Below are 13,872 nucleotides of genomic sequence, written 5' to 3' on the forward strand. Positions count from 1 at the left end.
TTTTATTTATTTTTGAGAGAGAGAGACAGCGTGAGCAGGGGAGGGTCAGAGAAAGAGAGAGACACAGAATCTGAAGCAGGCTCCAGGCTCTGAGCTAGCTGTCAGCACAGAGCCCGATGCGGGGCTCGAACCCATGAACCATGAGATCATGACCTGAGCTGAAGTTGAACTCGTAACTGACTGAGTCACCCAGGCGCCCCTGCGCTTTAGGTTTTGAATCAAATGAAATGAAACGCAGGCAGGGCCAAGGTCATGGGCATACCACCCGTGCAGTCCATCCTCTAAGGACCCCACAGGGTTAATGCCCTGCGGTCACCATCTTGGATTTCTTAATAATTTGGGACCAAGGAGCTCCTGCGTTTTCATTTTGCACGGGGCCCTGCAAATCATCTATCTGGTCCTGAATGTAGGACAGGGCATTAAAATGCCCGTGATTTGATCAATCTGCTCTTGCAACTGATTTGAATTTTGGGAACATGCTGTCCCCTGTGAATAAAGGGGGATTCATTTCTTTTCCCTCGAATACACTGCGTTCTGTTTTCCAAATTAGCTCTACTTCTCGATTCTCTTGAGAAACTGGAAGGCGCAATTGTTCTTGTTGGAAGCCAAGGCTGGATTATTAGTCCTGAGTTCTGGCCCTGAGCTTTCAGGCACGGAAGTGGGAAGCCTTTTCCTACAGCCATGGGGGCCACAGGGGGCTGGCGCCTGGGGGGAGGCTGCGGCAGCCGAGCACACGGGGACACTTCCCCGCTTGTGCCCCCTGCCAGCTCTCAGGGCGTGAGCAACATGCTTCGCTTCTCTGCCTTTCTTGGCACATCCTTCACTTTCCCATCTTTCTGGAGAAAGGATCTTTCTGGCGTGGGATCCACCTTACAGGCTTGCAGGAATAATTAGAGATAATGTTTGCTGAGTGCCTTGCATTGTGCTTGCACGTAGTAGCTGCTTAATAAATGAGTACTATCATTATTCTCGGTATTATTATTTTATTGCCAATACTGCAGGTTTGTGGGATTGGACGAGCGCTATGGGAAGAGAGTGAGGATTCCAGGCAGGAAGAAAAATAGTGTGAGCGCAGGGGTGGGGGGTGGAGCGTAGCGGGTCTGGAGGCTCGTAAGAAGTTTGCAGCAGCAGAGGGTGTGCATCAAGGGGTCCTGGGAGAGCCGAGTTGGGGAGTCAGGGCCATGGGGAGCTGTGCTCCGGAGATGGAGGTCAGTGCGGGGGTCCTGCAGCAGGTTCACGCGCCCCAGGTGGTAACCGTCATTTTGTCATTTTGGGGGAGACATTCACCGTTGCTTTGGGGGAGGCCGGCGTGGGGGCCAGGAATTAGGATGCAGAATCAGGATGCAGAAGCGGGATTCTGGGAAGTCTTAGAAGTGTGGGAGGAGTCGCTTGGAGGCCCTGGGATGCACCTGGGTGGCGCCCGGGCTGAAGCGGGGTTGGGGGGGTGGGGGGGTGATAATGACTTCAAAGGCAGCCTTTGTGTGCATCCTCCCGCTTTGGAGTCCCCACCACCTGGACGCTTTGGAGTCCCCACCGCCTGGACGAGGTGGTACTACCTTCAGGATGCAGAACGGGAGACTGAGGCTAGGAGAGAGAAAGCCCTTGCCTGGAGTTAGCACGGTTGGAAGGGGCAGCCTCGCCATCTGAGGCCACATGGAGCTCTGGGGTCGTGCGGCACTAACGGGAGCCTTGCGATCCTTCCCAGCGTCGCTGACCCGCTAGGACCCTAGGGGGGTTGGAGCTCCGCCTGGCATCCCATCTGTGTCACCCCCCCCCTCCCCCCCGCCCGCCGTGTGTGATCCGGAGCTGTATGTCAGATGGGGAGACAGTGGAGCTGAGGACAGCAGGCATCTGGGACCCATGGCTGGGATTCCTGGAGCCAGCTCTGCAGGGGCAGCTGCCCACCGGCGTGGCCCGGGCTCTCCTGGGGCTGCCTGGGCGGCTCCCTTGGTCCTCCTAAAGCAGATGCCTCGGATGCCTCCTGTGCCAGCCGTGCTGTCTGGAGGGGGACCGGGAGTCCTGGTGGCTGAGGCCGCGCCTCTTGTAGATGTAGCTCTAGGTCCCCCGCCCTTCGCCCTACACTGCAGGGAGCCTCGGAATGGGTAGGACTCTGGCCTGCTCCTCGGAGAGGGGCTGGGACTCCCACCTCCCCCCTGGCTAGTCCAGGGTTCCTGGGACCTGAAACTTACACAACTCAGAGGAACCTCTTTAAGAAAAAGAATTCAAGGGGCACCTCAGTCAATGAAGCGTCTGATTCTTAATCTTGGTTCAGGTCGGGTCATGATCTCACAGTTTGTGGGATCGAGCCCCACGTCGGGCTTTGTGCTGATAGCACGGAGCCTGCTTGAGATTCCGTCTCTCTGCCCCTCTTCAGCTTGTGCGCGCGCATGTGTGCGTGCTCTCTCTAAAAAAATTTTTTTAATTTTAAGAAGAAAAGAAATTCAAAATGATAAATACAACATTGGAGATGGATGTGATCTTTATTTACTTTGAAGAAGCAAACTGCCACAGTTCCAAGTTTTTTAAAAGGAGAAAATACAGGGCACTTGGGTGCCTCAGTCGGTTAAGCGTCCAACATTTCGGCTCAGGTCATGATCTCACGGTTCGTGGGTTCGAGCCCCGTGTCGGGCTCTGTGCTTACCGCTAGCTCAGAGCCTGGAGCCTGTCTTGAAATCCTGTGACTCCTTCTCTCTCTGACCCTCCCCTGCTCACGCTGACTTTCTCTCTCCCTCAAAAATAAATAAAAACATTAAAAAAAATTTAAAGGGAGAATATACTGCAGACTCCAAAACCCCCAGAAAAATGCCATGATGTTGTCACTTCTGTCAAACATACTTTCACCTTTAAAATGCCTTCCCCCCCCATAGATATATTTTTGGCTATAGGCTCTTGGATCGCCTTTCATATGACAGTGAGTTTGTAATGTTTCCTATGGAGAGAACAGAATTATTTATTATTATTTTAAGGGTATTTATTTTGAGAGAGAGAGAGAGCACGAAGAGGTGAGGGGCAGAGGGAAGGAGAGGGGAGTATCCCAAGCAGGTGCCACACCATCTGCGTAGAGCCCGATGTAAGGGCTCAAACTCAGCTCATAACCCGAGCTGAGATCAAGAGTCCAACGCTTGCCCGACTGAGCCACCCAGGTGCCTTATTGTCATTATTGTTAATTTAGTCTTTCCTCTGGCGTATTTCTCGGTCCGTATACTTCCATACCCTGTATGCCTTCAGGCCACACTAAGAAACTGCCAGGCAGGAAGGAGGGCGTTTCATCTCTTCTTGCCCCAGATCTAATCTTTGCCAGACATTTTTGCCTTAAATATGAAACAGACACTTCGATGTTTTTCAAGCACGTATGTAATTCGGTGCTACATCGTCGGAGAGAGACACAGATAAAAGTCTACCTGTTGGTACATTGTCCCCACGTTGTGATTTTTTATTTTCACTGCACACTGTGATAACGTATGTCAGATTCTTTACTTTTTAATTTGTTTTTAAGCGTTTTAATTTATTTTGGAGACAGAGCATGAGAAGGGGAGAGGCAGAGAGATAGGGAGACACAGAATCTGAAGCAGGCTCCAGGCTCTGGTGGTCACAGAGCCCGACACGGGACTCAAACCCGTGAATGTGAGATCATGACCTGAGCCGAAGTCAGAGGCTTAACCGACTGAGTCACCCAGGCCCCCCAATGTATGTCAAGTTCTTAACCTAGTGCCTGGCAAGTCTCAGCAAACACAATAATGGAAGTCACTGTTAGGCTAATTTTGATCCTAATTAATGAGACTTAGCAAACGGTGTGTATCTCTCTCGCCTCTTGTATGGAAGTTTTTGAAAGTCGTTAAGAAGTATTATCTATAAAACTCCAGGGAAGAGGAGTGCCAAGGAAGCAGCATTTGCAGAGTCATGTATTTCTCAGTAGTGTATACAGAGGAAAGAGAAATCATTTATTATCTTGGATGAAATCCTGGCAATTTCAAAACTCATTAAATGATAAGAAATGTTTGCTACACTTAATGGGTCATTTGTTGTGTTAATAATCAGTAATGATAAATATTTATTGGGTAAATGGAAAGGCCTGTCCTGTAAAATGCTGTGACTCATTATTCTACTAATCCTAGTTACTCACGATTTTTCAGTGTAAAGTGAAGTCACATAGTATAAGTCATTTGATTTTCTCTCTTTGAGGATTATTTTGGATATCCTAGGTTTTTGTTTTTGCTTTCCACATTAACTCCAAAAATAGCTTATCTGTTTCTACAGATTGATTTTCATTGGGAGTATGCTGAATCTGTAGATCAATTTTAAGAAAATTGATAACTTGACAATAGCGAGTCTTCTGACTCACGAGGATAGTGTATCTCTTGGTTCATTTAGGTCTTTTAAAGTTTATTTCTGTAGTGTTTCTGCAGCAGTCAGTGTATAGATCTTGCACATATTTTGTTAACTATTTACCTATGTATTTAATATTTTTTTAAATGTTTATTTTTGAGAGACAGAGCATGAGTGGGGGAGGAGCAGAGAGAGAGAGAGAGAGAGAGAGACAAAATTTGAAGCAGGCTCCGGGCTCTGAGCTATCAGCACAGAGCCTGACGCGGGGCTCAAACCCACGAGCTGTGAGATCCTGACCTGAGGCCGAAGTCGGACACTTAACCGACTGAGCCACCCAGGTACCCCTGTATTTAATATTTTTGATGCTATAATTGGTATTTAAAAATTTTCAATTGCCAGTAGTTTGGGTTAAATATTTTAATGTTTTTATTTATTTTTAAGAGAGAGAGAGAGAGAGACAGAGAGAGAGAGAGAGAGAGAGAGAGAATGAGTTGGGGGTGCAGAGAGAGAGAGGGAGGTACAGAATCCACAGCAGGTTCCAGGCTCTGAACTATCAGCACAGAGCCTGACGTGGGGCTTGAACCTGTAAACCATGAAATCATGACCTGAGCTGAAGTCGGATATTCAACCGACTGAGCCACCCAAGTGCCTCAATAATTTATTGGTTTTTTTTAATGTTTTATTTATTTTAGAGAGAGAGAGAGCACAGCAGGAAGAGGCAGAGAGAGACAGACAGACAGAATCTGAAGCAGGCTCCAAGCTCCGAGCTGTCAGCACAGAACCCGATGCGGGGCTCGAACCCATAAACTGTGAGATCATGTCCTGAACTAAGGTCAGACGCTTCAGTGACTGAGCCTCCCAGGCGCCCCCACTAGTTTACTGTTAATACATAGAAATAAGATTGAGTCCATTGACCTGTTCTGTGCCGTTGACAAGCTCACTCACTCTAGCAGTGTACTTCAGATTCTTAAGCAGTTCCCATACGGATTATGATGTCATTGTCAAATAATGACAGTTTTATGTTCTCCTTTCTAATCTCTATGCCTTTAATTTCTTTTTCCAGCTTCATTATTCCAATTAGGGCATCAATCCAAGACTGGTTAGAAGTGGTAAGAAGGAATGGTCTTGTCTTGTTCCCAGTTTTAGAGAGAAAGCATTCAGTCTTTCATTCTTAAGTATGATGTAAGTTTCAGGTGGTTTTTTTTTTGTTTTTTGTTTTTTTTTACTTATTAATCCCTTTTATCAGGTCAAGGAAGTTCTTCTCTTTCTAGTTTGCAGAGTGCTTTTATCACGAATGGATGTTCAGTTTTGTCACACCTTTCTGCAACTATTGGGATAATCACTCGGGTTTTCTCACTGTATTACATTGATGAGCTTTCTCTTATGAAATCTTACCGATCCTTTCCTGGAATAAGCCCCGCCTGGTCATGATATGGTATCCTTTTTGTGGGTTAGCCTTGTACGCTGGGGAGCACAGGTGAACAGCAAAGCCAGACCCACTGGCCTGCCGCGCAGCTGCCCCTGGATCTCTGCCGCTGTCCGTGAGGACATAAGCAGACTTGCCGAGGTGGGGACCCTGGCTCAGCAGACCCTGCCACCTCTCCCTTTACCGCTGAGGTGTGCGGTGCTCACCCCTGTCCGCCGATGCCCCCTGGGCAGTACCCTACCCCATTCTGTTGTTCTTTTTCTTTTTAAGCTGTACGCCATCATTTGGCCGACATACAGGATGTACAAATACATGACTTTTCATATACAGTAGCTCATAGACTCAGCATCAGAGCCACATTGAGGCGGGTGTATTGTCACATTTTATGGACAAGCAGATGAGACTTGGAGGAGCGAGGTGACATAACTAAGGTCACACGGCAGGTCACTGCCCTGCTGAGCGCCACACACATTCTGCCCCGACACAGCCTGTGCTCTTCCCCATTCCCTCCCCCTCCCCCCAGGCTGAGTGGCCTGGACACCCCAGCCCTCCATCCGTCTAAAATCACTTAGAGACTGGGTTGTGGCACAGCCAGCCGGGTCCACCTCTGGGAATTCACCTCGGGTGACCCCTCTGGAAGGAAGAGAGCTGGCTGGCAGTCGAGACCGAGCGGATGAGCCAGCCAGAGCTTGTAAAGACGAGGGGCAGCGCCAGCCTCCTCTGGTTTGACGGACAGCCTTTGGGACTCTGACCCTGAGCCCTGCTGGTCTTGGAGGCATTTTCATTCCTCGTTCTGAAATAGCACTTTGAGAAGCCAAACACTTCTTCTTCGGTTTCACATTTCGCCCATCTTTGAACAATTAGTTGATGTTCCTTATGATCATTGTTTCTGCTCTATTTCATTTTCCCGCTGATGCAGGTCCACTCAGTGAAGGGGGGGACTGGTGGTTTGTTCCTCTAAGCTTCACAATTAAGGCTTGTCAGTGGGGCTCTTTATTATGGTCTGTCCTCCCACTTTTCCTCCTTTCTGTTTACTCATCGGCAGAGCTCGGAGAGTCCTGTGCCCAGTCTCAAATTCCACACGTTCTTTATCTTGCTGTAGCATGTTGGTGTGAGGGGGAGAGACGGAGAGTAGCTCACAGAATGTTGGAGCTGGACGGGGTGACTTTGCAGCTCATTCTCAAGGCGGTTGGCCCCATTTTACAGACGGGGAAAGGGAGGCTGCCCAGAAGATGGGATGGGACCTGGGCCTTCTAGTGCCCAGGCCAGTGGCCTCTTCCTGGGGTGCGCCGTGCCTGGAGCCACTTTCTCTAGCTTATGTGAGAAAGCAGCTGGTCCTTGTGGGACCTGGAAAAACCCATGTTCGTTTTTACCCTGGATGCAGGCAAACTCTCCCATGCCTACTTTGGGAAGTCAGAAAGAGGAAGTGAGTTAAATGATCCTCGGTGGTAAGACTCTGATGATTGAGAAAGTCTCAGTGTGCCCCGGAGGCGGCTGGCCGTTTGGAGTTCAGCCTCTCCGTGGTCTTTCCCGGGAAGCTGGCCGGAGGAAGCCCAGGTTGCATTTGTTTACAGTCACCTCTGGGTGATGTTTGTTAGGTTCTGTGGTCAAAAGGAACGTTTCTATCCCCTTCTCTAGATCTCCCTTTAGAGCACTCGGGGAGACAGACCAATTAACTGCAACTACCTGGAAACCTGGGCGGGTGGTAGATCTGTCTGCCGTAAACAGTTGAGCTTCTGACTTCGGCTCAGGTCATGATCTCACGGTTCTTGAGTTCGAGCCCCACATCGGGCTCTGCCTTCAAGGTGAAGCCTGTGTGGGATCTTCTGTCTCTCCCTCTCTCTGCCCCTCCCCTGCTTGCCCACGCTCTCTTTCTCTCTCTCTCAAAAATAAACATTTTCTTAAAAAGAAGAAAAATTGTAGATTTGCCCAGATTTCCCCATTATTTATACTCTCTATTAAGAAAATGTAGTGTCTATGGAGAAGTCATTTAAGGTCTGTGAGCCTCAGTTTCCCTGAATATAATATGGGAACAGTAGCTGATTTTCCTCATCCGTAGGGAGGAAGGGGGAATGAAACTCAGTGCTGCATGAAAGGACTTTAACAGCAAAGCGAATCAGATGAGGCTACCGGGGATCTGCCGAATGAATTGGTTTTCCTTATCTGGCAGGTTCAGATCTTCTGACCTTAGAAAATCATGCTGCGCAAAGAGAGTGGATTCCAGCCCCGAAGTAAAGCAGTTCAGAGCCCAGTAGCCACAACTCGGGGCCCGTGGCTCATCGATGGTCTCTCACTTCTCAGAAGGAAGGCTTGGGAGAGGCAGGCTGGTCCCCTCCATGTCCCGGGGCCCAGCCGTATCGGGTCGCGGTACTGAGGTGCCTGGTGGGGACACACCGCCGTGGCAGGGACCCAGCAGACAATCTGTGCAGATGCTCAGGTGTCACCTGTGGAGACGCAGCTCTGAGAGCCATGGACGCTTGAAAGGGTCACAGCTGTGACTGCCCCTGCCCAGAGCCTGGGGAGTGGCTGTGAGCCTTCCTCCAAGGGACGGAGGCGTGTGGGTGTGTGAGTCTCCGTGTGTGTGTATGTGTGTAGGTGTGAGCATCTGTGTATGTGATGCATGCATGTGAGTCTGTCTACGTGTGTATATGCATGTGAGAGTGTGTATACTTGTGCACGCATGTGCATGTGTATGCAAGTGAGTGAGAGTGTATGTGCACATGTGTGTTTGTGTGAGAGACCGAGTCTGTGTGTGACTGTGTCTGTGTGAGCGTGGGTGTGTGAATTTGTGTATGTGTAACAGTGCATATATGTGAGTATGCGTGTGGGAGTGTGTATATATGTGTGTGTAAGAGTGTATGTGCACGTATGTGTTTGTGTGAGAGACGGAGTCTGTGTGTGAGTGTGTTGGAGTGTGCATGTGTGTGCATGCTCACGGGTGTGAGTGTGCACGTGTGAGTGTGTCTTCGTGCACCTCTGTGCGTGTGTGTTGGGAGCGGGGCGCACAGGCCCTGTCTCGGGCGAAGGACGGACAGTTTGCAGGCCAGTGGTTTCTCTTTAAACTGCTGCGTGGTGCTGTGAATCTCCCCAAAGGAGCTGTGACAAGGAGTGACAGGTGAGGGGGACAGAGCAGTGCACCTTACACCGTCTGTGGCAAAGGAACCTATTTCTTTTTCTTTTATTCCCTATGCGTTATGGATCAATTGAAGTATGCTAAAAATGAGTCCCTACCAACGTGTCATAAAAAGGACTCAAAATATAAACTTCTATTTAAAATGTTTAAATGCATCAGACGGAAGTTTACTCTGTCAGAGTGCCTGCCGGTGTCTGCACGGGACCAAGGGTCCCCGGAGCCTGCTTTGTGTGGCATTGGGCCAGGCGACTGGCCCAAGGGCCACTCGGAGAGAGCAAGGAAGGGGCCCTTTGCTGAGACTAGCCGAGAGCCCCTCTAGTCTGTGAAGGTGAGAGAGACACGTCGAGGGGTATCGCCAGGTGCCATGAATTTGGGGCCAGAGCAGCCGGCTCAGGGACTACTTCCTGGGGCCACCCTGCCTCTGTCACCACCCATGCCAGCCGTACAGGTGTCCTGGGACCTGAGTCTCCAGGAGCTCATTTCTGCATCTGATGCCGTGGTGCTGGCGGAAACCCCCTTTGTGGCCCTGCTGGGGGGCTGGGCGAGAGCCCTCCACGGGGATGTGGGATCGCTTTGTCTGAAAGTAGCTTTGAAATGGGGGCTCACTAGTTACACTCTGTATGTTTATATAGAGATTGTGGTCATTTGATTTCTCTCTCTTTCTCCCCTCCTCCCCACAATATCAAGGCACTTCTGGTGCCTTCTGGCCCGGGATGTCCCAGGGGGTTGGAAGAAACAAGGCGCAATGGAAAACTGCTCTGGGGACAGACGGTGGCCTCGGTGGTATCAGTGGGCCAGACGGGGTCTGTGCCTTTGCCTCACTGCCTTTTCACGATAGTCTTTTCGGTCTGCAATGTCCGATGTGCATCTCCTCCAGAGCAACCTCAGCCCTCCCCTCGATGGTGGCGACGCGCTGGGAAGGGCTGCTTCTCTGTGGCGCTGTGGCAACTGGCAGGGAGGTGGCAGAGGGTGGTGCCGGGACGGTGACCCTGGGCACCACAGCGTCTGCAGGGGAGCTGCTAGAGGTCCAGGCAGCAGCTGATGCCTCTGGTTCAGCATTTTTGCAGTGAAGCTGTTGGAAGGAGAGAATCAGAACAAAGATGCCCTCTGTGATGGGTGTCACTTCTTACCCAAGTGTGGACGCTTCCTCGGGAGCCGTGAGGATCTTTGAAAGGAGCTCAGGTCTGGGGCCTTGTCCTCATTGGTCCAGGTTTCCAAAGGCCCCGGGCATATATTTTGGCTCCTTCTCACCCAGGGCCTTTCAGGAAGCTCCAGCACAGAGCAACAGAGTCTTAAAAGTGCCCTGTCTCTGCTTTGTTCTCAGGACAGGAAGACCCCAACAGTTTACGGCACAAATACAACTTCATCGCCGACGTGGTGGAGAAGATCGCTCCCGCTGTGGTTCACATCGAGTTGTTTCGCAAGTAAAGAGGCCCCGCTTGTTTTCCCATGACCTCTGAGGCTCCCACCGAGCCGCCCTGCCGTTAGCAAAGCGTCAGAGCTGTCTCTGAGGCACTTGGATTTGTCCAAATGCCATTGAATATATTCCTACGGGAAGATAACATTTATCCCTAAGCGTGCTTTCCCTTTTGGCTCTTTAAATATACATTCTTGACCCTTCTAGAGAAGTTAAGAACCTCTAGCGCTGAAGAGAGTCCCTAAGAATATTTTGTCAGTGGAATTTTTTTCAGTGCTTGCAACAGTTAGTAGCCTTCCATTGTTTTGAATGATAAATAGACCCAGTGTGCAAAGCCACGATTGCTAGGTGCGTGCTGCTGTTGCACAACCAAGTAATCAGTGCGTTGAAGACTGGATGGTAAGGTGTTTCAGGCTTCACTGGGTTCTCCTCTGGGTTCTAGGCTTCCTTTCTCTAAGAGGGAGGTGCCGGTGGCCAGTGGGTCTGGCTTTATCGTGTCCGAAGATGGACTGATCGTGACAAACGCCCACGTGGTGACCAACAAGCATCGGGTCAAGGTTGAGCTGAAAAACGGTGCCACCTACGAAGCCAAAATCAAGGATGTGGATGAAAAGGCAGACATTGCACTTATCAAAATTGACCACGAGGTAAGTCCGCGCCCCACCTGCAGAACTCAATTCTCAGGTTGCAAAACTGGGAGCATTTAAGAGATGCGGGGAGTATGGCCTGGGCTGGGTGAGAGAAGGAGGCTCATGGCTTCTTTCATAAGCAAACTATAAGATCAGAGGTGTGTTCTTTAATGTTTTTTTACATTTATTTATTTTTGAGAGATAGAGTGAAACAGAGCATAAGCAGGGAGGGGCAGAGAGAGAAGGAGACACAGAATCTGAAGCAGGCTCCGGGCTCTGAACAAACGTTCAGCACAGAGCCCAATGCGGGGCTCGAACCCAGGAACTGTGAGATCATAACCTGAGCCAAAGTCGGACACTTAACCGACTGAGCCACCCAGGCGCCCCAAGATCAGAATTTTAAAACTAGAAGCTTACATTTTTATAAAAGAAACGAATAGGTTTATAAAGATATTAGTAGGTAAGCAGTGAACACCAAGTCTCCATTCCTTTCCCGGCCCTGAGGCCACTGTTGTTAACAGAGTTTTGTTCATTTGTGCATTTCAGCAGGTTTGAACACAAACCAGATCTCCCAAATTGGATGTTTGCAGGGTTCCTAGATGTGTGTAAAAAAATGCTCCATTCTTAAGTTCTGGAAACCTTGAATTAAAGCACCGCTAATGGATTTCTTCCTCCCAGAACTTCTCAGAACTTTCAGTATGCTCGTGTGCACACGAACCTCCCACAAAAGGCTGTGTACTCCAAATGATAGTCATCTGAGCTTAGGACTTTTTTTTCTTTTTCTTTTTTTTGCAAAACTGAGACATCGTGGGCTCAGTCTGGGAAATGCTGTTTTTCAAAAGTGGTTTGCTCTCTATTTAAATATCGTCTGTGCTATCTTTTGCCCTGCTGATTTGTTCAGCAAAGCCTTCATACCTGGAATTGAATCCAGTTCTTACGAGAGCATCACCAGTTCCCACTTGATAGCATGTGGCTGGGTTTGCTCGGTGGCGTGGGCAGCGAGTGAGGTGGCCTGTTCTGGGTGCTTTGTGCCCTTGGGAGCTTGCAGACGTCCGATGAAGGATGACTCTGGAGAGGCCGAATCCTGTCACTGGCCCAGGAAAAGATCCTGACCCGAGAGCCACCAGGGGTCTCTTTCCCACCTCTTCCCGAGCCTTTGCCTGGCAGGGGCTACGAAGGCAGACCGGTGGAGTATCACACAGGCTGTTGTCTGTGCTGTCTATCCGGCTCCGTGCCTCGTGGCCTTTAGCAAAGTCTCGATTGCATGTTATTTCTGTTAGGTAACTGTGGAATTTCTAGCAACAGCTCTCTTTGAAGATGTGTTTTCTGGTCACAATATAATCGTAGAAACTTCTGCTTGATGAGCTCCAGCGCTGATCCAGCCTCTGCCTTCATGCGTAACTTCCCCCTAATCAGCTGTAGCATCCCCATTTTATAGAGGAATAAACAGGGGATCAGAGAGCTTAAGTCACCTGCCCAAAGTCACACAGCTATGCTGTGGTGAAACTAACTTCCCAAGCCACGCCAGGCTGCTGACCTTCCATGGCCCAAGGCCGTGGCCTTTACTGGTGGGATGGAACCCGGCCTTTTGGGGTGATGGGAAGGATGGGCGGACTTCAAATAGCCCACGGGAAGGCTGGTGCTTCCCTATTTAGGAACGTGCTGCTAGAAAGGTGTCCAGGATGTGGCGGTCTCACCGGAAGGAGGCTGGCCAGAATAGCACATTCTGTGGCCACACGCAAGACTTCTCAGCTCCCCCGGGGTTCCTGGAAGGCAGCCAGCAAAGGGGCTCTCTGCAGGCAGGGTGCTGGCCCCGATGCCTCGATGCCACGGGAGCTGCCGCCCCGCTGAGTCATGTTGTGTTTGGAATGCATGGGCACACGATGTGCCTCTGGCCAGGGGGATATTCTTTTCAGATTTTGAGCCAAGGTGGAGACGGTATCCTTGTGTCATCCCTGACATGTCCAGGCAGGATGCGAAACATCTCAACAGACCAGCTTTGCGGTGCTTCTGACCCGGCCCGTGCTGCCCTCCCCCCACCCCTCCGGGGGTCCAGCCCTCCACCGGGCAGCACACAGTCTGCAGCAGCTCAAGGGAAAGGTGCTTAAAATTGAAAAGCTGAACTAAATGTGGCTCTTGACAAAGGAATCGGAAATGAATAGGATATTAAATTGCAGACACCCACACAAGACACACGTCTCCACTTACTAAACTGCTTTTTTAATTTTTTGCTGAGAGTGATGGCAAGTGGGGAGCGTAAAACCATCTCTTCAGCTCTGTCCCTTTTGTTCCCTTAGTTCGAGGATTGATTATTTAGGAGGGGCGGAGACGGGCTCGGAAGGAGGCTCAGTTCGGAGGGAGCCGCTCCTCTGGGCAGGTCCACATTTGCCCCAGCACACGGTTTCGGAACCTGCAGGCTGTGAGTCTGTACTGTGTCACCTCAGGAATGGAAAAAGAGAAAGCAAGCGCGAAAACTCAGAGCAAAGTGGAACCGAATGAGCAAAAACGGGACCCAAGGATCGAAAATCATTCCAAATGGTGCCACGTGAGGCCGTGGCCCGGCTGCCTCCCCTGTCCCCACCCCGGGGCTGTTTCCTAATAACCCAGGGAAATCCAAGTGACTGCCACGTACTCAGTACTCAGGCTCAGTGGCTAACTTGGTGGCTCATGACCTGGGCCCGTTTCTTACTCGCCCCCCCCACCCCCGCATCATGATTTCTTTGGGAGGCTCTCTGTGACTTTAAACAGCTATGTTCATCCTGAGTGTGGTATTCTCAACACTTACAAGGAATAGAAATGACCATGGACATCTCTTGTCATGCCCCCTTGTCATTGGCCACCGTCCACCATCTCCTGGGGACAGCAGCTAGCATTTTCTTTGGGGTCTCCTTCTCCCCCCGTTGGACAGTCTTGGTGGGACCGTCAGTCGAGGTGCCTCACC

The 13,872-nt window shown here is 50.3% G+C and overlaps 1 protein-coding gene across 1 annotated transcript in view; it reads left to right on the forward strand.

The window, feature by feature from the left end:
- HTRA1 (HtrA serine peptidase 1) overlaps positions 1-13,872 on the forward strand; it is a gene marked incomplete at its 5' end in the record, with an annotated part of 50,993 nt that overhangs the window by 16,142 nt on the left and 20,979 nt on the right. Inside the window, 2 exons of the mRNA XM_029920535.1 lie at positions 10,210-10,309; positions 10,745-10,949. Of these exons, the coding sequence (XP_029776395.1) occupies positions 10,210-10,309; positions 10,745-10,949 (305 nt within the window). The remainder of the gene's footprint in view (positions 1-10,209; positions 10,310-10,744; positions 10,950-13,872) is intronic.

The sequence above is a fragment of the Suricata suricatta genome, chromosome 2 (assembly GCF_006229205.1).
Source record: "Suricata suricatta isolate VVHF042 chromosome 2, meerkat_22Aug2017_6uvM2_HiC, whole genome shotgun sequence".
Lineage (NCBI taxonomy): Eukaryota > Metazoa > Chordata > Mammalia > Carnivora > Herpestidae > Suricata > Suricata suricatta.